At 37.2% G+C, this 26979-nt stretch overlaps 1 protein-coding gene across 1 annotated transcript; it reads right to left on the bottom strand.

Annotated features, from left to right (window-relative positions):
• Window positions 1-722: 722 nt before the first annotated feature.
• LOC121735627 lies at window positions 723-26601 on the bottom strand. Its single transcript, XM_042126523.1, has 13 exons — window positions 26323-26601; window positions 25894-26166; window positions 23915-24000; window positions 19544-19758; window positions 15278-15510; window positions 7745-7807; window positions 5653-5773; window positions 4557-4793; window positions 4201-4389; window positions 3374-3548; window positions 2326-2575; window positions 1581-1733; window positions 723-982 (listed from the first exon to the last, which is right to left on the bottom strand). Exons 1-13 carry the CDS (start codon window positions 26431-26433, stop codon window positions 914-916), a joined length of 2175 nt encoding a protein of 724 aa, XP_041982457.1. The 5' UTR covers window positions 26434-26601; the 3' UTR covers window positions 723-913.
• Window positions 26602-26979: the final 378 nt, after the last annotated feature.

A 26979-nucleotide genomic window follows, 5' to 3' on the forward strand; every position in this document is an offset into this window, starting at 1 on the left:
TATATTGGTACCTTGGATTTTTGTTTAAAAATACCATAAGTAGTTTAATATACTCTGGAAGTGGTAATAATTGGGTGTTTACCTTAAATGCAAACGGCAGTTTATTATTTATCGCTAATACTTGAGCAATACTAAAAAAAACCATGCCTGTGACAGTAACTATCCTTTGTGGCCTTAGTATTAAATATACCCTAAAACTGCTTAACAAATCATAAACTACTAATTCTTTACACATAACTTACAACAATTAACTAAACATACATCAACAACATTTAAAGTACATACTCTACAATTTGTTCATGGAAAGTTTAAATGCGCCTATAAGTAGAGCTACAACAAATAAACATGATTACCAATATGCTTGCGAAGCTGTTAAAAAACACAAGCTTGTGCAATCATAGACAAATATAACACCTCGCTTGTTGTTCGTGTCTATCACCGGCCAACGGCCAGGCTGCATAAACTATAACCTATTTATGCTCGGTTTCGTAGGTTATATTAAGTAATACAAGTTCATACAGGATGTACCAAAACTAACTGCTAATACTTTAGAGTGTGTATGTGTCCCTCATGGACATATATTGTATTGAATTATGATTTCTCTATGGTCCTCTGTATAAAGTTCACTGTGTAAGTGGCAGCAACTGAAAGAGTAACTTTTTAAAACTTTTGTATGGAAAAACTTGAGCCTGCGGTGGTGCAAATCACAAAAAATTGCTCTTTCAGCGCTGCTACTTTCGCAGTGAATTCTATACAAGGGACACATACATAATTACACACCCTAATGTTTTTTCACTATGTTCATTACACACCTTATACATAATATCTTCCCTTGGCGATTTTTAATTGTTAAAACACTGCCAAAAAAAGTCCAGAAACCAGGCTGCGGAACTAATATTATGACTTGACACCTTCAAAAAACCTGATCCTCTGTCTCCCTGAGCATTTCCTCGAAAATCTCCACCAGACTGTCGATGCCCTCCTTGAAAATGAAATAGTTTATTTATTTCTAAATAGGTTAAAAAAATTAACACTTTTAGAATGTCTACGAGGCTAATAATAATAAAAACTATGGAAACGTAACTCCCATACTTCAACCGTTTTGAATTTGGTTCGTTTTCACACACTGAATATGGCAATAGCAACGAAACACAATAATGCACAAAATTTAGTAAGTACCGAACACATACATAACATTGCATGTATTCGGTACTCATTTTGTAGACTCGTGGAACAAATTTGTTGACACAGTAATCACTAATACAATTTCAAGTTGGCCGACTATCGTACAACTAAGTAGTTTCACAATTTAATTGGACAACTTTTTATCTGTGGGTAATCGGAAGGGAATCCCGGTTCTGATACGATTAGTGTCCAATTATTTAGTTGTACAAATTAATTTGGATGCAATGTGCGAGCTCTCATAAGTCGCTGTTGCTATTGGTATACTGCGATTTAGTTGGCCACAATGATATTCTATGTTACTATTGGTTGGCCAACTTAAAATTATTGTAAGTCTGTTTTTATTATTCGTCTACATTTCTACTGCATGAGGTCTAGTATCGGGATTCGGGACTAACCTTGAAGACCTCGTCGACGGTGGGTTCCTCCTCATCATGGAAGTACGTGTGCGCAAAGTCTATCAGCCTGGCGGTGCCCCAGGGGTTGGTGTCGCGGTTGTCTCGCGCGAGTTGGTCCAGCAAAGCACGGTAGTTCATTTTGATTTTGCTCACCTGGAATTTTAGAGTTATATCCTTGTATTTTTTTGCATGTTTTAAATGCAGAATGTTTGCTGAATAGTTTACTTATTTATACTTGCATGAGAAAGCCAAAGTGGTTGTTTGTTTGAAGTTTTGAAAGCGCTATTGGCGCTAATATTAGAAACTTCGAATTGAAAATTTCTTTTTGTGTTGGATAGTCCACTTATCGTTATCGAGAAAAGCTATTACATCTTGGCGGGGGCACTCCCGTGCACCCAGATATTATAATTTAGGCAGTAGAAAATGTAAAAAAAAATTGTTTCTAACGCCCGACAAAAAAGGGGTGTTAAAACTTTAAAGTGTGACATCTGCCTCTTTGTCGTTTTTCTTGTTTAAAAGCTGATGAGCGATAATGTCGTTAGCTATAACTCACTATTATCAGCTCGCTCACTTCTGAAAAATTTGGGTTTATCTTCCCCATGAAAGATATAAGCTTTCTAAAGATTTTATCGGTTTTGATTCATGACACTTATTAGACTTTTGAATCGGATGAATTTTCCTAATTTAACATTATTTTGAGATATTTTATAAACATTCTTTGCAAATAAACAATCATCATCATCACCTTATCCTCGTAATTATGTTCGAAGGAGTGGTTCTGATTTAACTTGTCAAGTGCTTCGCTCCAGGTAGACTTAATCGGTGGGGGTTCACTGAAGCTGGTGTGGTAGACCTTCAGGGGGGTGATGGGTACGGGGTTGACCTTGGGATAGAGGGGACCCTTGGAGGTAAGCAGGCCACTGAGATTGGAGCCGCTAGGGTTATGGAGGGAGTGGATGGACCTGCGACGCGTCGGCACCGAGCGAGGTTGCTCCCTGGAATGTAGACTTTTATTAATATTTGCGAAGGATATTACTTTTATATGAAAAGTAATATATGAAAAAATATTGCACGTTGATGCGAAAAATTAATGATGCTAAATTGAAATGTCATTATTTTCGCTGATTTTGTTGAAATTTAAATAGCCTTTATTTCTCCAGTATGCTCCCTCGCATGTTATACGAGTACACACTGCGATATAAGAATTGAAGTAACAGATGTGACGCTCCTAGACGAAACGTCAATGACCGCTAGCGCCACGTTCATTTATTTTGACTATATAAGCCCGCAACTCCGTCGCGTCAAAATTCGTTTACTTCGCAGGAACCGTACATTGTTTCGGGGTAAAAAGTATTCTATGTCCTTTCCCGGGACTCAAAGTATCTTCATACCCAGCAAAATCGGTTCAGCGTGAAGAGGTAACAAACAGACAGACACACTTTCGCATTCATAATATTACTAGCTGCGCCCCGCGGTGTTACCCGCGGTTTATTAGGGAAAATAATATATTTTGAAATTTTCCCGCGGTAAAAAATAGCATATACGCTAATCCAGGGTATCAACTAACTCCATATTTACGTATTAAAATCGCTCGAACCGTTAAGACGTGAATAGTTAACAAACAAACTCACAAACTTTCGCCTTTATAATATTACTATGATTACGCTCCCTCGCATTTTACACACAAAGCGATTAACAATTGAAGTGACAAATGTTTCGCTCCTAGACTACTTAGGCCAATAATCGCCGGTGCCACGTTAACCATTTTGACTATAGTGAGGATTATTAGCAACCTCTTGGCGCGTCGCAGCGCCGCGGCGTCATACAGCAGCAGCACAGAGACTGTGCGCAGGCGCAGCGCGCGCGGCCGCCCCGCCCAGCGCTGCAGCCGCCACAGCGCGCCCAGCACCGACACCACCAGCGCCCGGCACGCCACGCCGTTCGCGCAGTTCGCGAAGTTGCGGAACGCTGCACAAACAGACAAATAAATAGTAAGTTTTGATGTACCATCGAAGAAATTGATTCATTATATTAGGCACTTGGCAGACCTACTTCATATTGTCGGATTGTGTCAATTTAAAGTTAATCGTGATCTGTGGGTTGGCTGTGATGGCTGGGTTTGACATAATGTCCAACCGACTTTGAAAAGGCTTTCGACAATATTTCCAACTACACCCTATAATTAAAACTCTGAAATCTTGGTGTCCATGGTGATCTATTTCGTTGGTTAAGTTCTTATGTACAAAATAGATGTCAAGTTGTAGTATTACAGAGGCTTACATCTAATTATAAACAAATAACATATGGTGTCCCACAAGGATCACATTTGGCACCCTCACTCTTTATACTATACATAAACGACTTAAGTAGCGCTTTAAAAAATATCAGTATTTCCCTTCTTTGTTATGCTGATGACACAAAAATTTTTAGAGTTATAAAATATGAACATGATTACGAACTTCTTCAATATGATATACCTAATAGATAACCTCTTTCTTAATTAAAGATGTGAGTTAAAGAACACGATAACTAACATTTTGTAACATACGGACATTTACTCATTTTTTCCCTTTGACGTTCACGTTTCAACTTTTTAAATTATACCCGCAAAGGCACTCACCGCTCCTGACCATACCCCCGTGCAGCCGTTTCCCGTGCTCCTTGTCGTATTTATGCAGGCGGCCGGTGGCGAGCCGGTAGACCTGGTAGCCGGGTATGCAGAACCCGAACTGCTGCTTACACAGCCGGTACTTGCTCTGCTCGCGGGCTATCTTCTCGGGGGTCGCGAGGTGGTCCCATGTTTCACGACCTGGGGAATATTATAATATTATATTTAGAGCCATTCTGATACTGTTTTTGAACACTTTCTTCTATCCTTAACCTTGGGTATGACAGTGATCACCTGTGATGTATGTTGGAATAGTCTTATGCGTAAAAACAAGGTATTAAAAACAGTTTCATGTGTAAAACCCTCACCGATTTTAACATCCATGATACAGGGTTCCAGCATGCCTCGTGTCAGGTCCTCTAACATGATGTATTGCTGACGGACACCGGCATACGTGATGGTGGTGGCGCCGTGGTAATGGGGCACGAAGCTCCGTAGTTCTAGCAGGTCGGGGTCGTTGGTGGTGGCGAGCCGTTGGTAGAACTCCAGCTCCGTGGGTTTGAGGAGGGGCTTGAGCACGCGATCGTCGCCGCTTTGGAGGAGACCTGGAAGGGACGTGTATTGGCTTTAGAGTTTAGATAATAACTCCCACACCGGTTTCGGCGATGGTGGCCGGTTTCATTGAAACCAAGCCAGTAACGTAGTAAGTTAAATTACTCCCATTTTATAGTCACACACATTGGCACTCTCTATTCCTTTACTCTCATAACCCAGTGGGACGGAAGACCGACACGACTGGCGAGAGATCAGGCGCAGGACCGACTTTTTACATACGCACACACTTGAGCACTATAAAATTACTCCTGCGTAGAGCCTGCACTGGTCCACGACGGTCGAAGACGTCGTAAACTACATCCGCGAGAAGACCACCTACACCTTGAGGGTGGAGCGTCTGCACTCTCGCCACAAAGTGAATTTCAGTTCCTTTGTGGTGAGAGTGCCGACTCAAGTTATATCCATCTTCGAGGTGGAGGATTCTGGCCCACCGGTGTAGTTTACCGGAGGTTCCGGGGGAGGCTCCCGAACGAAGCACGCATCACGTCGCCGAAAGAGACTTTACGTGATAAAGTGTAGTGTGATTGTGTGTGTGAATGTGTAAATAATATATATTATATTAGGATAAAATTGTTCGGCGTGCATCCGTTGCATTGTCTGATTGCCATAACACATTACACAAGTTTTTACTTAGCATGGGATTAGACGACGTAATGTACGCTACCTAGCTTTTATACTATTGTGTATTATTATCTGTTTAATAAAGAATTTGAATTTGAATTTTAGCCCCAAACACGGCCCTTTTAACTACTCACCTGATGCATTTATAGTTTTAGGTGAAACAGTAATACCTACGCCTATAAAGATAGGTGAAATAAACAATTTTTTGAGAAAAAATTGACCACTTACCCTTATATTCCTCATCAGCGCCGCCGCGGTGTCCGGCGACCTGCAGGCCAAACGCCGACAGCGTGTTGGGCCCCGACATCGGCGTCACCGCGGCCGGATTTGGCAGCAGGCTGTAGTGCACCTAATAGAATTATATTTTAATTTTAGCTTCTTACACAAAAGAAAAGAAATGAAGACGTGGGTGAATAGTAGGTCATAAACAATTTGGAAATGTTTTTTAACTGGAGGCTTTAGGACCGAAAAAATAATTTTAAAATAAAAAGAGGATTATGATACATTAGACAGATGATTAAGATTATATACAGGTAAGTTACAAGATTTGTTTAAATTATAAGGGAAAAGATTAGTATTTGCCCTCATGTTATAAAATGTAAGTAATCCACTTGATCCACTTATGTCAATTATATTTTAAGTTTAGTTTCTTACAAAAAAGAAATGTTAGCAACAATATGAGCGTAAACAAAGTATAGCAGTGTTCTTAAACGATACTTTAGATACTATTTCATTTTCCTGTCGTCATGGTTTTTCCTTAAGCGAGTTAAGAATTCGTATGACACAAACAAGTTAGGGGGATATTAGATTATCATATATATTGGATCCGAGATCATTGAGTCAATGATATTGGATAATGTAATATAGACATATGATTCATTTCTTCCTTGATCATAGATTTTTTGCTGAGAGATTGGATCCAATACGGTCATAGAAATAGGTGTTGCCAGTTATTTAATATAAAAAAGAGTTTTTAATTTCTTGTTCCTTAATATGTTTCAAATAATGTAATGTAATTATTTTTCTAATTATATAGTTAGATAATCTTGCTGAAATAACAAAAAACAAGCCATATTAAAAATGACGATGTCTTTTGACAAATCGAATTCTCTGAGATCTAGTAACCCTGACGTCAATACCTGTCAGCGTTAGCGCTCTCCATTGGCTATTGAAACCACATATGACATACGTAGTATCCCTAAGTAGTCTGTGCATATGACGTAAAATAGGATCAATGAAATATGATAATGTAATACGCAGATATGATCAAATGATCATATATATTGGATCATATACAATGTGTCCCGACACCGGTGTCCGATCCTTTAATGTCATGATCTTAGATGGCATATTTTATCGACAAATTGGCCCTCAAATTTTTTCTCTCTCTCGCGGTTGTAAAATGGCAGCCATTTTAGTTTTTCTCGGGCTTTCACACTAATCTGACCAGTACTTCTCATGTAAATATCCTATGAAGATAAAAAAGGTCTCATTTGATAGCTAAACTTGTGGACTACGCTTACACAGGCAATATGTTATAAATTTCGTGGAATTAAACATAGAAAAACCAAAGTTTATGAAAAAAAATTGTGTATTTTTTAATTAATGGTTTTTTGTGAAAAATGTAGCACATTAAACTGTTTTTTTTTTGTTTTAGAAAGATAAAGAAGGTTTTCATCTTAAATAAATTCTTTACTTCAATGCTCTAAGTCAGATAGTTTAGAAGTTATAACGATTTTCCTATGAAGTATAGGTCAGATTAGTATGAAGCCAGAGAAAATTTTTTTTTTCAAAAGTTAGAGAAAAAAAATATTTGAAAGCCAATTTGTCACTAAAATATGCCATAAATCATGAGTTCGATTTTTTTTTTCTCCAACTTTTGAATAAAATTTTTTTTCTGTGGCTTCATACTTCACATTAAAGGATCGGACACCGGTGTCGGGACACATTGTATATGATCATAGAAATGATCATATATAAATGATAATGTAATACCCCCCTAGTCATTTGGTCATTATAGTCGAACTTGTAACTCCGGAGTAATTAAAATAAAATTTGGTGATCAAATTAAAAAATAATAGGCTTTGAGTATGATGTTACAAATGTCGCAGTCCACTGGTTAAAATAGCCGTTCAATCAAACAGCTAGCCCTTTGACTGAACAACGCCATTCAAGCACTACGTAGTAGCAAAAAATGTTTCAATGATAATGTCAAAAAAGTGACTGCGCACAACATGCTACACTGCAAAGATGCGACGCGACACGGTAAAGCCAAAATTTATTTGAATTTGTAACAAGTAAACGCAAGTATTATTGTTACCTGATAAATGGATCTCTGCCGTCGAAGCGGTTGTCGTTTCGGTTTTTCACACACATCGCTCATTTAGTGAATCTGCAATATTTAAACAAAATATTTAGGTTAATAAACTAAGTAAAAATGTCATTATTCAACAATGATGTAATTCAATAAACACTACTTTTTTAATCAAAAGATGGCGCCACTTTGTGTCACGCAAAATCAAAAAGAAGAGAACTATTTTGAATACAAACATAGAATAATCACAAAACTCGATTTTGAATTGTAGATAGCACCACCTACGTTGTAAGTTTTTATTATTTTGAACATTTTTAGAAATATTTATAAAAGAATAAAATCAAAGTTTCTCACGTCCGTAAACAATGCAACAAAACTACCACAGATTCCGCGCTCAAGCACTGGCTCTCGGCGAATAATCTTATCATGTCCTCACTGACAATTTATCAATAGCACAAAACATTCGCAATCTGATATCGATACAATAAAATATTCGATAGATTCAATGTCCATTTATATCTTTTCTGATATAAAATTGCAATCTTTAGTAGACAATGCGTAGAATTTACTGTTTGTACTTCTGTGTGTGTCAGTGTGTATCTTCACGTTTAACCCATCAATCCCCAAGCGGCACCCGGCTGCCGCATAACAATAATTGAAAATGTATTGTGTCTGCGATTCCCACTTTATTATACCTACAGAAAGATACTATGAGTCCCAGAAAGGGACATGAGATTTCGGTCACTGCAGTTGATTGAGAACCAAATCTGTCATTTTATCCCTAAAATCTGTCATTATTAAAAATCCCAGCAAAATGTTACGAGCACGTAGCTGTCAATTCCTGCTAAGCTTACACTTGACCGTGTATAAAGACACAATACAATGTTAGTTCCTCATATTATTATAGATATGTTATATGACTATTGATAACTTATCATATACGACATAACGATAATATATCTTTACAATCGGATCAACTTGAATAAGTAGCAAGATTATGTAATTTCGCGGACACCGTAAATATAAACAAAACAATAAAAAATTTAATGCCTCGAAAGATATTATATTATTTAAAAAGGGGTAGTATTTAATCGAGTGACTGTAAATTACAGTTTTAGGTGTCAAAATTACTAAATTTGGGTTACAGAATTACTATTTGAGCGACTGAGAGTGAGTGACGAGAAATTAACAGAACAGCTACTTAGAAATTATTTATTTGAGTTACTTAAAATACAAAATGAGCAGCTTTATAATTTTTGAGCGACCTAATATCTGTTTGAGTGTCAACGTTACGTCCTGCATTTTTTTCAATATTTGGCAAATGTAATTTTTATACTGAGCGGCATTTTATCTTAAATGAAGTGTTTCGAATACCAAAAATCCACTTTGAAAAATACACTAATGAGCAGAGTATAATGAGCACACATTAAAACAAAAAAAATGAATATGAAATAACTATTTGATGAAACACTTTTATTCAGGTAGTAGTCCTACGGACAGGGATAGAACAATTTTTTTTATTACTATCAAGCAAATTTTTGTGAGTAGCTTCATTTGGATAAGAGGAACAACAATTTTATATGTGAAAAAAAGTGGTAGCTAACAGAGATAGAAAGGATTTCATACTTTGATTTGATGATCCCAAAATATGTATTGTTCTATTTGTAGGAACTTAAATTATATAACTGTAAAAGTTAGAATCATACCCAACGATTTAGAGGGGCAGGGGAGGAGGGGGGGGGGGGGGGGGGGTAAACCCCGTTTATATATAAAATCATAAATAAATTACACAAATTATAATCCTTAACGGAACGTCAAAGAAGTGGGTAAAATTTTAATGGCGACCTATACCAAAAAAAAAAACAACTGGCTTCAATTATGATTCGACGGAGCCCCGCTACGCGGGGCTCCTACTTCTGGGTGGTTTACAAAAAAAATACCACGATGGCTAAGGCGGGACCTTCGCTGCGCTACGCTCCCGCCTTAGCCATCTAACCTAACCCAAAAAAGTCGTATTGGTCCGCAGCCCAACTCACCTGACTGCAACGATTCGTCACCCCGCCCCCATTCGAATTCGCACGCATTTAACAATATGTAGTTTTCATTAAAACACGTATCAAAATATAAAATATAAAGCCTCAAATAGAATATCAGTAACCAATTATCATTAATAAAGCAGCTCACAAAAGTTTGCTCAAAATGAACTTTTTAGTAGCTCGTAATAAATAACCTCACTTAGAAAAATTGAATCTATATTTAATATTGAAGTTGCCCGCTATGTATTTCCAGTCGCTCACTTAGTAATACAGTCACTCGAATAGAATTTTAATATCTGAAATAGATTAATCGCAATCCACATTTTGTAAGCTCGTTCTGGATTTTATTATAAATCAATATTAGTCGTTAGTTTAGTTTATTTTTCGCTCAGTCAAATTAATACCGCTCATGTTATTAAAACAGTATGTTCATCATCAGTCGCAAAGTAATTTTTTATTCGCTCGTTTTATTATTTCCCTTTAAAAAGCATTTTTAGCATGGCTAGTGCCTAGTGGCTACCAAGACAGGGTTCCTGTCTATACGACAAATTAACGATTAATGAAATGTGGCATTTGAACCTAAAATCAGTTATTATTTCTATTGTTTTAAATGTACACTATACTAAACCTGCTGAACGAAAAGTTTCCTTCTACTGAAGAATAGGAAAGCGACATATTGGAAAAGGAAATCCGTCATTTTGTCTATAAAATATTCTGTCAGTATTCTTTCTCATTTCTAGAGGTACCGTACAGTGGTAATGTTTTATTTATGAACCCGAGTCCTATAGTAGTTGAGACATTGTGATGTAAAGAATCATATTTTATATTAATAAAATATTATACATTATTTTAATTAAGTTAAGAAAAAAAAGTTAAGAAACCGCCGGCCATACCGCAATGCACGAGCCTCATGTCGGATATTCGGTTTTATCAGCGCTCAGTGCGCCCGGAAAAGCCCTCCGTTCCCGTAATATCCAAAAGTCGAGTGGGCCTGACGGAATCCCGCCTATTGTGTTGAAAAAGTGTGCTCCAGAGTTGGCTCCGGTCTTGACGCGTCTTTTTCGGCTCTCCTATTTCACTGGCATCGTCCCGGCTTCCTGGAAAACAGCCTTGGTGCACCCTATCCCCAAAAAAGGTGATCGCTCAAATCCTTCCAACTACAGACCAATCGCTATAACCTCTCTCTTCTCGAAGATAATGGAATCCATTGTCAATAGCCAGCTTCTTCGACACTTGGACGGCCAGGGATTACTAAGCGACAAACAATACGGGTTCCGTAAGGGTCGCTCAGCTGGTGATCTCTTGGCGTACCTAAGTCATCGTTGGACTCAGGCAATTGAGTCGAAGGGAGAGGCATTGGCTGTTAATTTGGACATTGCGAAGGCCTTTGATCGGGTTTGGCATAAAGCGCTGCTATCAAAGCTTCCATCATACGGGCTGCCCGAGAAATTGTGTAAGTGGGTCACTAGTTTCTTAGCAGACAGAAGCATAAAGGTCGTAGTTGACGGCGAATGCTCGGAAACTCAGTCTGTTAATGCTGGTGTCCCTCAGGGCTGTGTGCTATCGCCTACCTTATTCACTGCTTATTCTACTGCATATCAATGACATGTTACAAACCAACGGAATTCATTGCTATGCGGATGATAGTACAGGTGATGCTGTATATACCGGCTCCCCCAATATTTCTCGGCCAAATGTCATTGAGAGTCGAAACAAACTTGTGTCTAAAATAGAAAATTCATTGGAGAAAGTCTCTGAATGGGGTAGACGTAACTTAGTCCAATTCAACTCCGCCAAGACACAAGTCTGCGCTTTCACCGCTCAAAAGTCACCAATGGTCGTATATCCTCGTTTTGAGGGCACATCTTTAACCATCTCCTTGGCATCATACTTGGCGTTAACATATCAAGCGAAGTCCAGTTTCGGGGGTTTATCTAGAGGGTAAGGCCAAGTTAGCCTCGAAGAACCTTGGTGTTCTTAACAGAGCGAGACAGTACTTCAGTCCGGACCAACGCCTACAACTCTACAAGGCGCAGGTTCGGCCTCATATGGAATACTGTTCTCATCTCTGGGCAGGGACGCCAAAATACCAACTGCTCCCTCTGGATCGTATCCAACGAACCGCTCGAATTGTTGACTGCCATAGTGTTTCAAACACTTGGACCCCCTGGAATTACGCCGAGATGTAGCTTCACTCTGCATCCCTATCGGTTGTATCACGGGGAGTACTCTGAGGAATTGTTCGGAATCATACCACCTTTCGCCATCTTCCCACGCGAAAAACATACCATCCTCATCACCTAGATGAGTGGCAGTCTTCCACCGTGCGTTTTTCGCGTAACTTTCTGCCGCGCACTGTAAAACTCTGGAACAAACTGTCACCAGCAGTATTTCCGGACCTATACGACCTGCAAACCTTCAAGAAGAGAGCGTATTCCTTCTTAAAAGGCCGGCAACGCGCCCGCAGCTCTTCTGATGTTGCGAGTGTCCATGGGCGACGGTAGTTGCTTACCATCAGGCCGTTTGCTCGTTTTTAAATAAATAAATAAAATTATTTATTTACCCCTTATTTAATAAAAAATAAGGGGTAAATAACGTTTGCCCCCTTATTTAATAAAAAAAAAAGTAATAATTAGTAATTAAAAATTAAAATGTAATATTATTAATAAAGAGTTCATAACATACAGAACAATACAGAATCTACCTGTGGAATCTACTTTATAATGAATTTTAGTACTTTATTACGTACTAGCTGTTGCCCGCGACTTCGTCCGCGTGGACTTCAGTTTATAGCGCGCGATGTCAACAAAATTGGTGTCAAAAGCTTTTATAAAAAAAAACCCTGGTAGGTACCCCTTAACTCAAAACAGCTGTGCAGTGTTTACATAATATTTCATTTTTTTAAATTAAACTTTATATTTTATGCCAAATTTTAAAGCTTATTTAGGCCCATAATTACACAACTTTACCCATAAACTATATAAATCATTGATAGGTTTAACTTTTAAGGTTACGTCACTGCATAGATAAAGTACTGAGTTATTTAATAACGTAAAAAGTAATAACAATCGAAAAAAAATCGAAACTTGAATATAAGATGATACCACTTTTATAGAAAGAAGTCTGAGCAAGCGTCACCGCGATGTAGGAGACGCACGGCGCCATCTATTATGCAAATTTGGAACTAACTTAATTTGAACAAATTTACGCATTTTCAGCCCGTTACAATCCTTTTTTCCAGTAAAAAAGTAGCCTATGTCCTATGTATATTTAGACTATCAGTATACAAAATTTCATTACAATCGGTTCGGTAGTTTTGGCGCGAAAGCGAGACAGAGAGACAGACAGACAGAGATACTTTCGCATTTATAATATTAGTATAGATTCGCTTCAACTCCATAATTTATATCCTCATAATGAATAATGAATTTTATTTATTAAATATTTTATTTACCAACATACGATCTTAATTACTATATTAATTATTATAAATAAAAATTATATATTTTTTTCATAAAAAGGAAGCCGCGTAGGTATGTCGTAACATTGTTATTTATTAAAATAATCAGTTTTAATAGCAGTTAAATAAATTACTAATTATAAATTATTTTTCGTGAACCACCGTACATTTTCCGCATAATAAATATTTATAAGTCGCGTTGCCAACTGCTTAAAATTTAAATAGTAAATACAGGAAAATTCACACATAAACTATTTTAACATAATTCATTTTTAGTGCCTCTAACACACGCAAATCAGTCACAGAAACTTCATAATAAAAATATTAAGTATTTTTTTAATTTTTTAATAGTACCTACTTTATGATTTATTTGGCAGAATGTACAATTTTCCTCGCCGTAATCAGAGAAGAATATTCAATTATATAAATTCATTCACAGACAAAAAAGTATATTAGCAATTTTTAATGACTAAAGAAAACAGTCATAATCCATACATTTTCGGTCATTGCCATCTCTTGAATATAAATTAACACACACGTCTTACTAAAGCAAATATTTACACAGCAAAACTGTACAAGGAAAATTCATAGGACAGACAAAGCCAGGACCTAAAATAGTAAATAAGTTTCTTAAATATTTTTATTAGCAATTCTATAGAAATGCGATTGTCGATTGTAATTTAAGCAATAACATTAATAACTTGAGCTCATCTACCGCGATAACTCGTACGCAGCTAGTTTGTGCTACCGCGCGCGAGCAGCCTCACTCGTCAGAGAGTGAATTTAAGGGGTCCGATAAAAATAGTTTATTTTCGTAGCTCTCCCCAACATTGCCCGATTAGAATGTCACACGTGTGACTTTAGGGGAGGAGGCCAGGCCCCCGCATTGTTTATCTCCAAACCAACTCGCAACAGACTAGTTAAAGCCACGATTAAACTACCATGGTCTTAACCAGACCAGTAACTTAGACCGTTTCGAAAAAAAAATTGTCATTAGGAAAGTAGTTAAACTGTAGGTACAGTTTTACATAAAACTTTAAATAAGATACAAAACATATGTATAAAATTCTTTATTATAACAGTATTTACATAAAATATACATTAAAGCAAGGTTAATTAATTATTCTGTGGTACACAAAGTCTGTCAATATGGGTTTGCTAATTTTTAAAATATTCTTTGAGCCAGTATGCAAAGAAAACATAAATTATTGGAACTCTATGGCATTCGTCTACGAATAATATAAACTATTATTATTCGTAGGCCTTAATATTATTGTATTTCATTACTTAACCAAGGATGTTACATGACTCGTAAGGGGGGTATTACATTATCATTTATATGATCATTTGATCATATCTGCATATTACATTATCATATTTCATTGATCCTATTTTACGTCATATGTGGTTTCAATAGCCAATGGAGAGCGCTAACGCTGACAGGTATTGACGTCAGAGTTACTAGATCTCAGAGAATTCGATTTGTCAAAAGACATCGTCATTTTTAATATGGCTTGTTTTTTGTTATTTCAGCAAGATTATCCAAGTATATAATTAGAAAAATAATTACATTACATTATTTGAAACATATTAACGAACAAGAAATTAAAAACTCTTTTTTAAATTAAATAACTGGCAACACCTATTTCTATGACCGTATTGAATCCAATCTCTCAGCAAATGTCAAAAATATATGATCAAGGAAGAAATGAATCATATGTACATTATCCATTATAATTGACTCAATGATCTCGGATCTAATATATATAATAATCTAATATCCCCCTAAGAGGGTTCCGTAGATTTTTTAATTCATATTATAATATACAAAATTATTGATGAAGGCACATCTTTGTAACAAAAAGCGTCACCTAGAGTCAAATAACGTCAACATGCTTTGCATTTTTTTTACCTCAAAGTTTTAACTTTAAAATTGTTTCATTATGAGAAAATATTTTGTAAATATATGTTCAATAATTGTATGTCTTTAAAATAAACTCCCTAAATAGTTTCACGAACAATATGACTGCCTATGTTCCCCTATTTCGTATACTTATAGAACCCCTCTCCGGTCTTCCGGCCAAGTTTCCCCTCCTCAACCAGCTTCATCATGAGCGGGATGGGTCTGAACACTGGGTTCCCTGTCTTCTCATACATGACAGCACCGGCGTACACGTTTGTGTCTAAGCCCGTAAAGTCTTGAAGTTCGAGGGGGCCCATGGGCACTCCGATGCCCAGTTTCATAGCCGTGTCTATATCCTCCTTGGTCGCGTCACCTGCAAGTTTTTTTTTTATTAACTCTGTGGCTGTGTGTTGAGTTAAAGTAAGGATTTATACTGATGATAGAACAGACAGACAGATAGACAGAGTACAGTCAGACAGACAGATAGACAGCTGACAGAGAGACACACTTTTTCATTTAAAATCCATAGTAATATTATTGTAGCGATATTTGTTATTTGTACAAAATCGCTACGCTTATCGCTTCCGCGCGGCGTGTGTCCGTCTCCCTTGCAACCGGTCGCCGCGCGCGCCGGCTTCCAGAACCTACGGGCGCACAGGCCAATAATATTCTATTAATAGTAATACTAATATTATATGGATTTTGAAATTGTAAAATAGTAATTTTGGACTCCAAAAGTACAGCTACGAGGGCTGCTATTTATGTATCCGGAATTAAAAAAAGAAACAAACATATATCATTTAATATGGTTTTATTGCTTTTCAAAATATTCGCCGCGATGATCGACACACTTTTGCATACGCTGGAACCAATTTTCATAGCACTTTTTCCATTCTGATTGAGGTATCTCCAAAACGTGCATTTTGAACGCATCAACAGCCTCTTCGCGGCTCGAAAAACGTTGACCACGTAATTTGTTCTTCGCGTATGGAAATAAAAAGAAATCGTTAGGTGCCAAATCAGGGCTGTACGGCGGATGACCAGTCAATTCGATCTTTTGACCCTCCAAAAACTGAGTTGTTTCAGCTGAGGTGTGACAGCTAGCATTGTCGTGATGTAATACGTGGGAGAGCCATGCTTCAGCACGAATGGGCCGGCTCGACCGGAGAAATAACACGTTCTCACAGAAAACCGGCGTGAAACAGCGCTTGCGCTGTGTTTCGCCGAGTGAGTGAGTTTACCGGAGGCCCAATCCCTTACCCTATTCCCTTCCCTTACCATATTCCCTTCCCTTCCCATCCCTACCCTCCCCTATTACCCTATTCCCTCTTAAAAGGCCGGCAACGCACCTGCAGCTCTTCTGATGCTGCGAGTGTCCATGGGCGACGGAAGTTGCTTTCCATCAGGTGACCCGTTTGCTCGTTTGCCCCCTTATTTCATTAAAAAAAAAAATATATGATTCTGCGTTGTCGGTTGTCCTTTCTTATTTCTTCAAAGACTTCTGGTAAACAAATGGTCGTATACCATTCAGAATTAACCGTTTTACGATTCTCTAATGGCACTGTAGCCACATGTCCATTAATTCCAAAAAAACAGGCGACCATTTGCTTCAAAGTACTTTTTGCACGAGTAACTTTTGTTGGTTTCGGCTCATCTTGGAACACCCACACCGTTGACTGTTGTTTAGTTTCGGGGTCATATGCATAGATCCAAGATTCATCACCTGTGTAGATATTATAAACGGCTTTTGACGTACCACGGTTGTATTTTTTTATCATTTTTTTGCACCAATCGACACGAGCCCGTTTTTGATCGATTGTCAAGTTGTGCGGAATCCAACGCGAACATATTTTTTTTACAGCCAAATGTTCGTGTAATATCTTATGTATGCTCGTCATACTTATGCCTAAGGACGCCTCTATCTCGCGATATGTAACATGACGATCACGCATTATTAGTTCCCGCACAGCATCTATATTTTGTGGGACAACAGCTGTTTTTGGGCGACCTTCTTTATTTTCATCCGTGAGCATAGACCGCCCACGATTAAACTCACTGTACCAGTGATAAACAGTGGTTTTTGATGGTGCTTCATCTCCAAAAGTTGCGGTGAGTTGAATAAAGCACTGTTGTTGATTTAGCCCACGCCGAAAATCGTAGTAAATCATTGCACGAAAATGTTCACGCGTTAAATCCATGGCAAATGAAGACACGCAATTTTCAAAATGACGCCACAATGGAAAAATAATTGACAGTCACATGAAACAAAATGTATTCTTCAACCAAAGAGTTCTAAACACACCGGCAAAATTAGAGGAACATAACAAAATTTTCAATTTTTTTTTAATTGTTCACTGATTTTTATATATTTATTTATTTATTTACTAATTGATTATTAAAAAATAAATTTATTATAAATTTAGGGCATAAAAACGTGAAAAATAGAAAAAAATCAGCAAAAATAAAAAAATTAAGAAAATCTTATAAATTTCAGTAGTAAGTTTTTAAGATAAATTCTTCATTTTTATTAAAGAAATGCCATGTTAAAAGCGTGTAATGCTGGTGTAATGCCTTCTATGGATCTCAAGAGGGCCTGGATACGCCATTCCATGCTTGCATTTTAATTGTCAATCATTTCCTGTGGGATATTCTCCTACTCCTCCAGTAGCGCCAACTCGAGCTCCTGGACTCATTTTGGAGCTGGAGTTTTAACTCGTACCGTTCACCCATTGATGTGCCACACGTCTTCAATCGGATCCACATCCGTAGACCACGCTGGCCTCTCCACCTGGGCTACGCCAGCATCGTTTAGGTAATAATGCCCGATTTTCTTACTCTATGGACGCACATAAAATTGAAAATAACTACCTAAAACTGTGTAAAAGGCACACCATGCAGTTTCAGGATGTCGGTGCTATAGCTCTGTACTGTCAAAGTACCATCATCTATAATCATCAGCTCCATGCGGGCTCCAAATCATATGCAACTCCAAACCATTACGAAGCCTGCATCATAGGCCACTGTTTCCGGTAAGTTTGATGGCCTGTAGCTTTCCTTATGATTTATCCACATTCTTTATCGCCTGTCAATACAATGTACACAGAATTTGCTCCCATCACTGTACAGCACAAGATTTCACTCACTTGTCTAATTTTGATGTTCACGCGCAAATCTTAGCCTGGCTCTTCGGTGTCCTGTCTCAAGTTTTGGTGCCCTTGCTGGCACTTTTGAGTTTAATTTAACTTATTTGAGTCTTCTTCTTACTGTACAATCACTTACACGTTCATCTTGGACCTGTTCCGACAGGTTTCGTGTCTGCATAGCAGTTTGAGGTCGATTTCTTAAGTTTTGTTTCCTTACAAAATGGTCATCCTGAACCATTGTCACCCGATATCTGCCTTGTTCTCGTCTCCGAACGTAAGATCCAGTCTCTCTGAAGCCTTGAAAGTTACGATGAACCACGGAAGCCGACACACCTAAGGCCTGACTGACCGAACGGTAGGTGTGACCTTTCTCTATCGTGGTTACAGCTCTAGCTGTCGCAGATGCTGGGAAATCACTAATTTTGTATCTAAGCAATGTGTTCTTCCAAAAACCAAACAATCAAATGAGCTGAGCATACCTTGCACCCCGCTAAAACGCCATTCTTATCAGGAACACTTACAACGTCAATAATCGAAAAACACTTATTAGGGTATAATTGCTATAAAAACCTGTCAACTTGCCAGTTTTGTTCAATATTTTATTTCTTGAATGAGCTTAGAAGCTATAAAAAAGGCTTTCAGACAGCCCGGCCCAGTTGAGTTCAAGTTTTGGCCCTTTTTACCAATGTTCCGCTAATTTTGCCAGTGTGTGTATTTTCAAATGTTGTAATTACTTTTTAAATATTGTTCTTGTAAGTGGCCAGTTCCGGATACATAAATAGCAGCCCTCGTACCTCAGAAAAAGAACTTACGATATTTTTGTATTTTTTCGTGGCGATATTTTCGTATTTTTTTTTTGTATTTACAAAAATTATGGTAAAAAAAAATTTAATGATTTTTTTTAAGTTTTCTTTTGTGTTGTTAACTAGCTTAAGAGGGACATAACACAAAGCTCATAATACAAAATTACGACGACATAAAATAACTCGAATTTTTGACTCCACACAAAAACCACTAACAGGATTTTTATGAAAAGTCAGAGACTTCTGTCTGTCTGTCACCTCTTCACGCCTAAACCACTGATCCGATTTTGCAGAAATTTGAAATAGAGATACTTTGCGTCCCGGGAAAGAATATGATACGATACTTTTTACTCAGGAAAAATGTACCTGCGTGATTAACTAATTTTGGTTTAACAGTTGCGGGCTTCGTCTAGCATTTTATATTAGTAACATAGATAGAGCTCTTAAACAGAAGTTATACCTCTCTCCAACATCCTGGCCGCCTCGCTGAAGTACGGTCCCAGGAGTCTATTCACCACGAACCCTGGGGTATCCTTGCAGGTGATGCAGGTCTTGCCTATAGACGCCCCCCACTCCATCATAGCCTGGTAGGTGGACTCGGATATGTGGTCACCCTTGATCACTTCCAGGAGACGCATCACGGGCACAGGGTTGAAGAAGTGGAGACCACCGAACCTGGGAGTGAGATGATGTGCATTTTTTTTATAAAATAAGGGGACAAACGAGCAAACGGGTCACCTGATGGAAAGTAACTACCGTCGCCTCACATTGCTAATCTAGCAGGTAGGCTCAGTTCTGCAGCATATGCAGTCAGAAAAATTAGAGAAATTTCTGACGAAGACACGGCACGATTAGTATATTTTAGTTATTTTCATAGTAGAATGTCATATGGAATCCTTTTATGGGGAAACGCTGCCGACATTAATACAATATTTGTGCTGCAGAAGCGAGCCATACGTTCTATTTATAAAATGTCTGCTTTAGAATCTCTGAGAGATAAATTTAAAGAAATTGGTATTCTAACTGTTGCTTCTCAATTAATTTTGGATAATGTAATATATGTTAGAAAAAATATTAATAAATTTAAAGTTAAAAGTGACATTCACTGTAGAAATACTAGAAATAAGCACAAGCTGGACATGCCAGTGATCAGACTTAGTAAAGTCAGTAAATCTTTTAAAGATCAATGTATACGCCTTTACAATAAAATCCCAGAAAACGTTCAAAATCTTTCCATTAATAAATTTAAAAAAGTAGTCAAAGAGCGTTTGTGTGCCAAAGCTTATTATAAGGTCAATGATTTCATAGAAGATGGCACATCTTGGGAGTAGGATGGCTTCTTGCAAGGCTACTTCTACATCATTATATTATGACTTACAATTATGTATGTTGACATTGTATATAATATTAAGTTACAAAATTGTAAACTTTATTTTAAAAGAATAATTTTTCTCTCATTTTTTTGGTAAAAAGTGGAACCCGTGCGAGTTTCTTACGCCGGTTCTTCTCGCCGGGGTAGTTCCCGAACCGGTGGTAGGCATCATTAGTGCTAGCACGGCGACCAGCGGAAATGCGAAAGTATGGACAAACTGTGGAAATAAACCTAAGGCGTCGTTCCGATCTTTTTTCGTTCCGAAAAATTCAATTAAAATGCCACTTTATGACAGACTATAGTATATGTCATAATGTAGGATATTTTTTGAATTTTTGGAACTATAGTCTGTGGTCGCCGTGCTAGCACTACATTAGTGCTAGCACGGCGACCAGCGGAAATGCGAAAGTATGGACAAACTGTGGAAATAAACCTAAGGTGCCGTTCCGATCTTTTTTCGTTCCGAAAAATTCAATTAAAATGCCACTTTATGACAGACTATAGTCACAAACTGTGGAGATAAACTTAAGGTGCCGTTCCGATCTTTTTTAGTTCCGAATAATTCAATTAAAAAGCCACTTTATGACAGACTATAGTTCCAAAAATTCAAAAAATATCCTACATTATGACATATACTATAGTGTGTCATAAAGTGGCATTTTAATTGAATTTTTCGGAACGAAAAAAGATCGGAACGGCACCTTAGGTTTATTTCCACAGTTTGTCCATACTTTCGCATTTCCGCTGGTCGCCGTGCTAACGTTGATTCAAATTTACTCAGAAATAAAACATTTTTTATTTTTATTTTTCATGGACACTCGCTACATAAGAAGAGCTGCAGGTGTATTGCCGGCCTTATAAGGGGGTGACCCAACATTGACGATTTTATAATTCATTTCTATACTTGAAAATAAGCCCCGAATTGTTGCATTTTCTAAACATAGATACTACAATTATATTTCCAAGAATTTGATCTGAGCGAAAACACGATATCTTAAAATTTTCTCTATAGAAAAAATCACAAAGATGCGTCTAATTTTCACGAATTTTTCATTTATTTTATTTATTTATTTCTTTTATTCTTATAGTATACATAACAGTTATACACTTCCTGCAAAACTGTTTACGCAGTTTGACTGCAAGTTACAGTCTCTTTAAATGTTTAAACATCTAAATATTTATTATTATAATGTGTTTCTACTACATAATATAATATGAATTAAGTGCTTATACAAAGCGTCCCTAACAAAAACTCCCTCAACATTCTTTTAAATTTACACAAATTAGATTCAGTCTAATGTTTTCAGGTCAGCTATTTAGTAAGTATGGCAAGCGTTTCTTTAATGTTCTGTCTCGAAATAATTATTTACTATGGGGATCTCATATTTACTTTTTTTTTATGAAATAAGGGGGCAAACGAGCAAACGGGTCACCTGATGGAAAGCAATTTCCGTCGCCCATGGACACTCGCAGCATCAGAAGAGCTGCAGGTGCGTTGCCGGCCTTTTAAGAGGGAATAGGGTAATAGGGGAGGGTAGGGATGGGAAGGGAATTGGGGAGGGTAGGGAAGGGAATAGGGTAGGGGATTGGGCCTCCGGTAAACTCACTCACTCGGCGAAACACAGCGCTAGCGCTGTTTCACGCCGGTTTTCTGTGAGAACGTGGTATTTCTCCGGTCGAGCCGACCCATTCGTGCCGAAGCATGGCTCTCCCACGTATAAATTTATTACTACTAGATATCGCTCTGGTACCACATTTATGCTGTAATAACGATAAGTTAAACTCGATTGCAATGGTTATGCCGTATACGTCATAATATATTGCCGTAACCGTGCATTAAACTAAGTTAATATTTTAACACATTGTATAAAATTCTATTATTGAGACACTGATCTGACGGATTTTTAAAATGTATATTTATCGAGTTATCAAGAAAAAACTAACTTGGCGATGATTCCGCGTCGTCCTTTTTCACCTGGCTAATGAAAGACGGGCGGGCGTGAGTGCGAAGAGAGGACGATGTTTGATTTTTTGGAATACGCTCGCACCAAATTAAATTGGTGGAGTTATTTTGCGGAAACTTTGCACGGGTAGAATACTACTAAAATATTGCGTCGAGATTCGTAATCGCGCGGGAACATTAGGTTAAGAAGAAGATTAGGCGGCGACTAAAACTTGAAAAACATATAATTTATTTTGTAGCAAAATGTACGGTTTGCTCATGATGACCTAATTTCAACATCTTGTCATGTCTGTCAGCGAAAGTACTCGGTCGGCGTTCGTTGGCCGCATACTTGCATTCTAATCACACACTCTGAAATATTGCGCTGGTTTATTTCCGTTAAGTTTGCAGTGCACATGTTAAAAGTACCAATGGTCAGTTATATGAACATGCTTTCAAACGATCGCAATAAGTAAGTCTACTAGTACTAGAGCTAGTAAACTGATAATTATTGTATATTTTCTTAGTTAAGTGAATTGTGTAAGTTCTTATGAGAAATAAATGTCTTAAGCCATAAGTCGTGTTCAGAGGCAATAGGCATTTGTTGATTATTTAACTTTAATACTTAATTAATTTAATGAAAAAATATAAGTAAAGGGAGTTTACAGAAAATGTATGAAGTCTATGTCAAAATCTTCATTAAATTAAAGCTTAGTAATTTAATCATTGTATTATGATATGAGTGCGGCAGTAAAGGTGATATAAGACAGTTCACTTGATTAAGGTTGGGTAGCACCAGAGGCGTGGTTAAAGTTAAAGTTATGGTCAAAGTTATGGTTATATTTAAGGCTAATTTAACTTTAACCTAACTTTGACCACAGAATTTGACAGAAGACGTTGCTGGTCCGACAAGGCTTTATAAGAACGTGGGCGGGGGCGCTGCTGGGAAAGGAGAACTGTCAAAAATGGCGTTTTTGTATGATGACAGCGTTAGTTCCTTTTTTCGCCACGTGCATTTAAAGCCTTGTCGAGCTCTATGGTTATGGCTAAATATGGCGTCTTGATGGCGTCCATTTTTAACTTTAACCAAAGATTTGACATTTTGCATTGTAGTTAAAGTTACAGTTAGAGTGGGTTGCACCAGAGGCGTAGTTATAGTTAAGGTTAAGGTTACTGTCAAATATGGCGTCCATTATGGACTTTTACTATGGAATTTTTGACAGTTCATTTGACATTTTGTTATGGTTAAAGTAAGTTGGTGCAACCCACCCTTATTAGTTAAAGCTATTGGTGCAAACCACCCTTATTAGTTAAAGCAGTTGGTGCAACCCACCCTAAAAAAGTATAATTGGTCGCTGTTAAGCATTAGTGTCCTACCCACAATTTTTTTTGTTGTTGAATTTTGAATGCAGTCTTGTTGTAAATTATCTAAAGAACATAACTGCACATAACTCAATACGTAATTTTTTGTGGGTTAGTACACGAATGCTTAACAGCATTCAATTATTCTAGCTCACCTGTCTTTCCTCTTAACACTTGTGGCGATTTCATTGATGGATATTGATGAAGTGTTAGATGCGAAGATGGTGTGCTCTGGTGAAATCTGCATCAAAAATATATTAATTAGTTATAAAATATATATATTTTTATTATGATGTCTATTATGCCCAAAATAATAATTTGATTTTATGTTTTTGGTGGTGCCACTAACACTAACATTATAACAACGTAGGATTTGTTTGTTTGTTTGCATTGAATAGGCTACATTTCTATTGGACCACTTATAGAGGAAAAAGACATATTATCAAATAATAATAGTTAAAAAAAAACTAAAAACACGCTTTTTCGGTTACAAACAAACATACAAACATACAAATTGAAATAATTATATCAAATTAGTGTATTGTCATCGGTCCTCGATAAATCTACAAAGTTTGAACGAAATCTGGCCGTTTAAAGTGGGTCAAAATCGCGCCCAAAGATGTCGGTTACAAACAAACATACAAACATACAAATTGAAATAATTATATCAAATTAGTGTATTGCCATCGGTCCTCGATAAATCTACAAAGTTTGAACGAAATCTGGCCGTTTAAAGTGGGTCAAAATCGCGCCCAAAGAAGTCGGTTACAAACAAACATAGTGAAGCTAATAAAAAGCGTATAAAAAGGACATTAAAAGCTTATAAAAAAAAACTAGAACGCCCGCAACTCCGTTATAAGCGTTTGGGCGTAAGGTAACAGACAAACTGACATGATACTGACACTGATAGACAGATACACTTTTGAAATTTACAAAATTAGTATGGATATGGATTTAAAGTTTCTGCAGGATTTCACTTATGCACAAAGTCTTGTGAAACATTTGGTTGTATAAACATTTTTTCAAGAATCAACAACAAAGAATTCATATATGTTAATTATTATTGTTAATTTAATTGCCTGTTGAACTTTGTACTTTGTTACTATTAAGTGTTTTCTTATCTAAATCACTTGGAATTGATTACAATAAAAGTATATTATTTTTTATCATCATTTTTTGTGATGTTACTATTTCATTATGAAATATGTACATGCAAAATTAAATAATATTATAAACTTTTATAAGCCTTATTTTTGACTAAACCAGAGACAGATAAGAAATGAAAGTAATCCATAGTTCTTTATAGCGCACCTATAGCCAAGCCCTATTTTTATCTTGCAGATATATACTAAGCCCAGATAAGTAATGTCAAATTATTCAAAGAAGTAGAGTACTGTACTCCCAAATTAATAAAGCGCATGGAAATCTTCGCTAATTGTCGCAATCACGAAAACACCCGAATCTATAAAACTTGCATTTTGCACCTTGTTCAAAGGAAATAGAAGTAAATATCATATAGCCAGTCCGTCAATAAGTGCTATAACTCACCGGGAAGCCATCGCGGCGTTACCATGGTAACGTCCAAGCAACGTCAGGCGCCTCTACGTCGCTGCAAAGCGTTGTTTTTCTTGTTAAAACAGCACTTGCAGCGACGTCTTCCGACGCTTGGGAAATACGACCATTGCCGAAAAATTACAAAAATTTCTATGCGCATTATCACTTTGGCAGCACTGTAACTTTTGTTCACTACTATTATCATGTTATCTTGTACTGTCAGTAATACTTTTACGCATATCATTAGCAGTCATACCAATTAAAACATCATAAATAGTGTTTTTGTCTGTGAGTTACCTCTTCAAAATGGGCTAATGGATTTCAATGTTGATATGTATATTACTTTCAGATCTAGGAATTTAAATTATAATAGAACTAGATGATACCCGCAACTCCGTTGCGCCAAAGCTCGGTTATCGCGTTCGAACCATACTTTTTTTGGGATAAAAAGCTTTCCCGGGACTCAAAGTACCTCCATGCCAAATTTCAGCAAAATCGGTTCAGCAGCTTAAGCGTGAAGAGGTAACAGACAGACAGACACACTTTCGCATTTATAATATTAGTATGGATATAATCCTACCTGATCTAGCTTGCTGAATAGTTCCTGTTTGATGTCAAGTTTTTCAACAATGGCTTCCACGATCAAGTCCACTTTTGCTCCATCTTCCAGTTTTGTAGACACCTTGATCTTGCTAGTGGCATTCTTCACAAAAGACTCAATTTTAGCACCGTCATCTTTGTAAAGCTTCTTTGCGACCCTCGATAGGTTGCTGCTGATTGATTTCTGTGCGTTTTCCAGAATTTCTGGCTTCACATCAACTAATACCACATCTTGGCCTGCTTGAGCTGCAACCTGAATCACATTATTTTAATATTAAACAGTCAACAATAACAAAATATCACGTTAAAATAATTTTGCAGTTTTCAACCCAAGTTGGATAGAAAATAATATTATAAAAATAAATAGCAATGTTAAGCTAGGCGATTTAAAATGAATATATTAACATACCTGAGCGATGCCGGATCCCATCAGACCCCCGCCCACCACGGTTACAGTTTTGATCGCATTAAACGAAGCAGATCTTGAGAAACCTCTAGTTATAACATGTAGTTTGTTCATCGTTATATCGTTATTAAACTAAGCTCAAAAATACATTCGTCAAGCCGTAGACGTGCTACAAAACCGGTATGTACGACTGGAGTGCCTATGTGGAGTGCTCACTGCTCAAAGTTCAGTGTTTGGAATTTATTACGATTGTCAAGGTACGTGCGGACGAACGCCGGCAAAAACATTTGACTCACCTGCCATCTGGAGAACGCTTTTTCCAACGCGATAATATAAAACAAATAGAAACAGATAACGTCAATACTCCGATAACACCGCACGAGCTACAAGTGCATGAAAAACATTTTTATTAGCAAAATAAAACTGGTTTCAACAATTTTGTTGACATTATTTGACGTTTAATTGTAGCTTTGACATTTATGGGATGACAATTGACATTGACAATTGATTTTTTTATCAAACACTTCAAACAGCATTGTCAAAATATGGACACATCGTCGTGACTCGTGTGTAGTCGTGAGTCGTGAGTTCGTGAGTCGTGACTCGTGACACCTTATTTTCTAGTTATTATTAAAACGTTCCATATAGACCTGGATTTTA

This window comes from Aricia agestis, chromosome 17 (assembly GCF_905147365.1).
Source record: "Aricia agestis chromosome 17, ilAriAges1.1, whole genome shotgun sequence".
Classification (NCBI taxonomy): Eukaryota; Metazoa; Arthropoda; class Insecta; order Lepidoptera; family Lycaenidae; genus Aricia; species Aricia agestis.

Excerpts from the sequence above, each read along its gene's own strand:
- LOC121735627 (XM_042126523.1), bottom strand. The coding sequence starts at position 26,433 with ATGAACAAACTACATGTTATAACTAGAGGTTTCTCAAGATCTGCTTCG. Across the intron at positions 4,794-5,652 it reads CGCTGATGAGGAATATAAGG|GTCTCCTCCAAAGCGGCGAC; the intron begins GTAAGTGGTCAA and ends CGTCCCTTCCAG. Across the intron at positions 4,390-4,556 it reads TATCATGGATGTTAAAATCG|GTCGTGAAACATGGGACCAC; the intron begins GTGAGGGTTTTA and ends AATATTCCCCAG.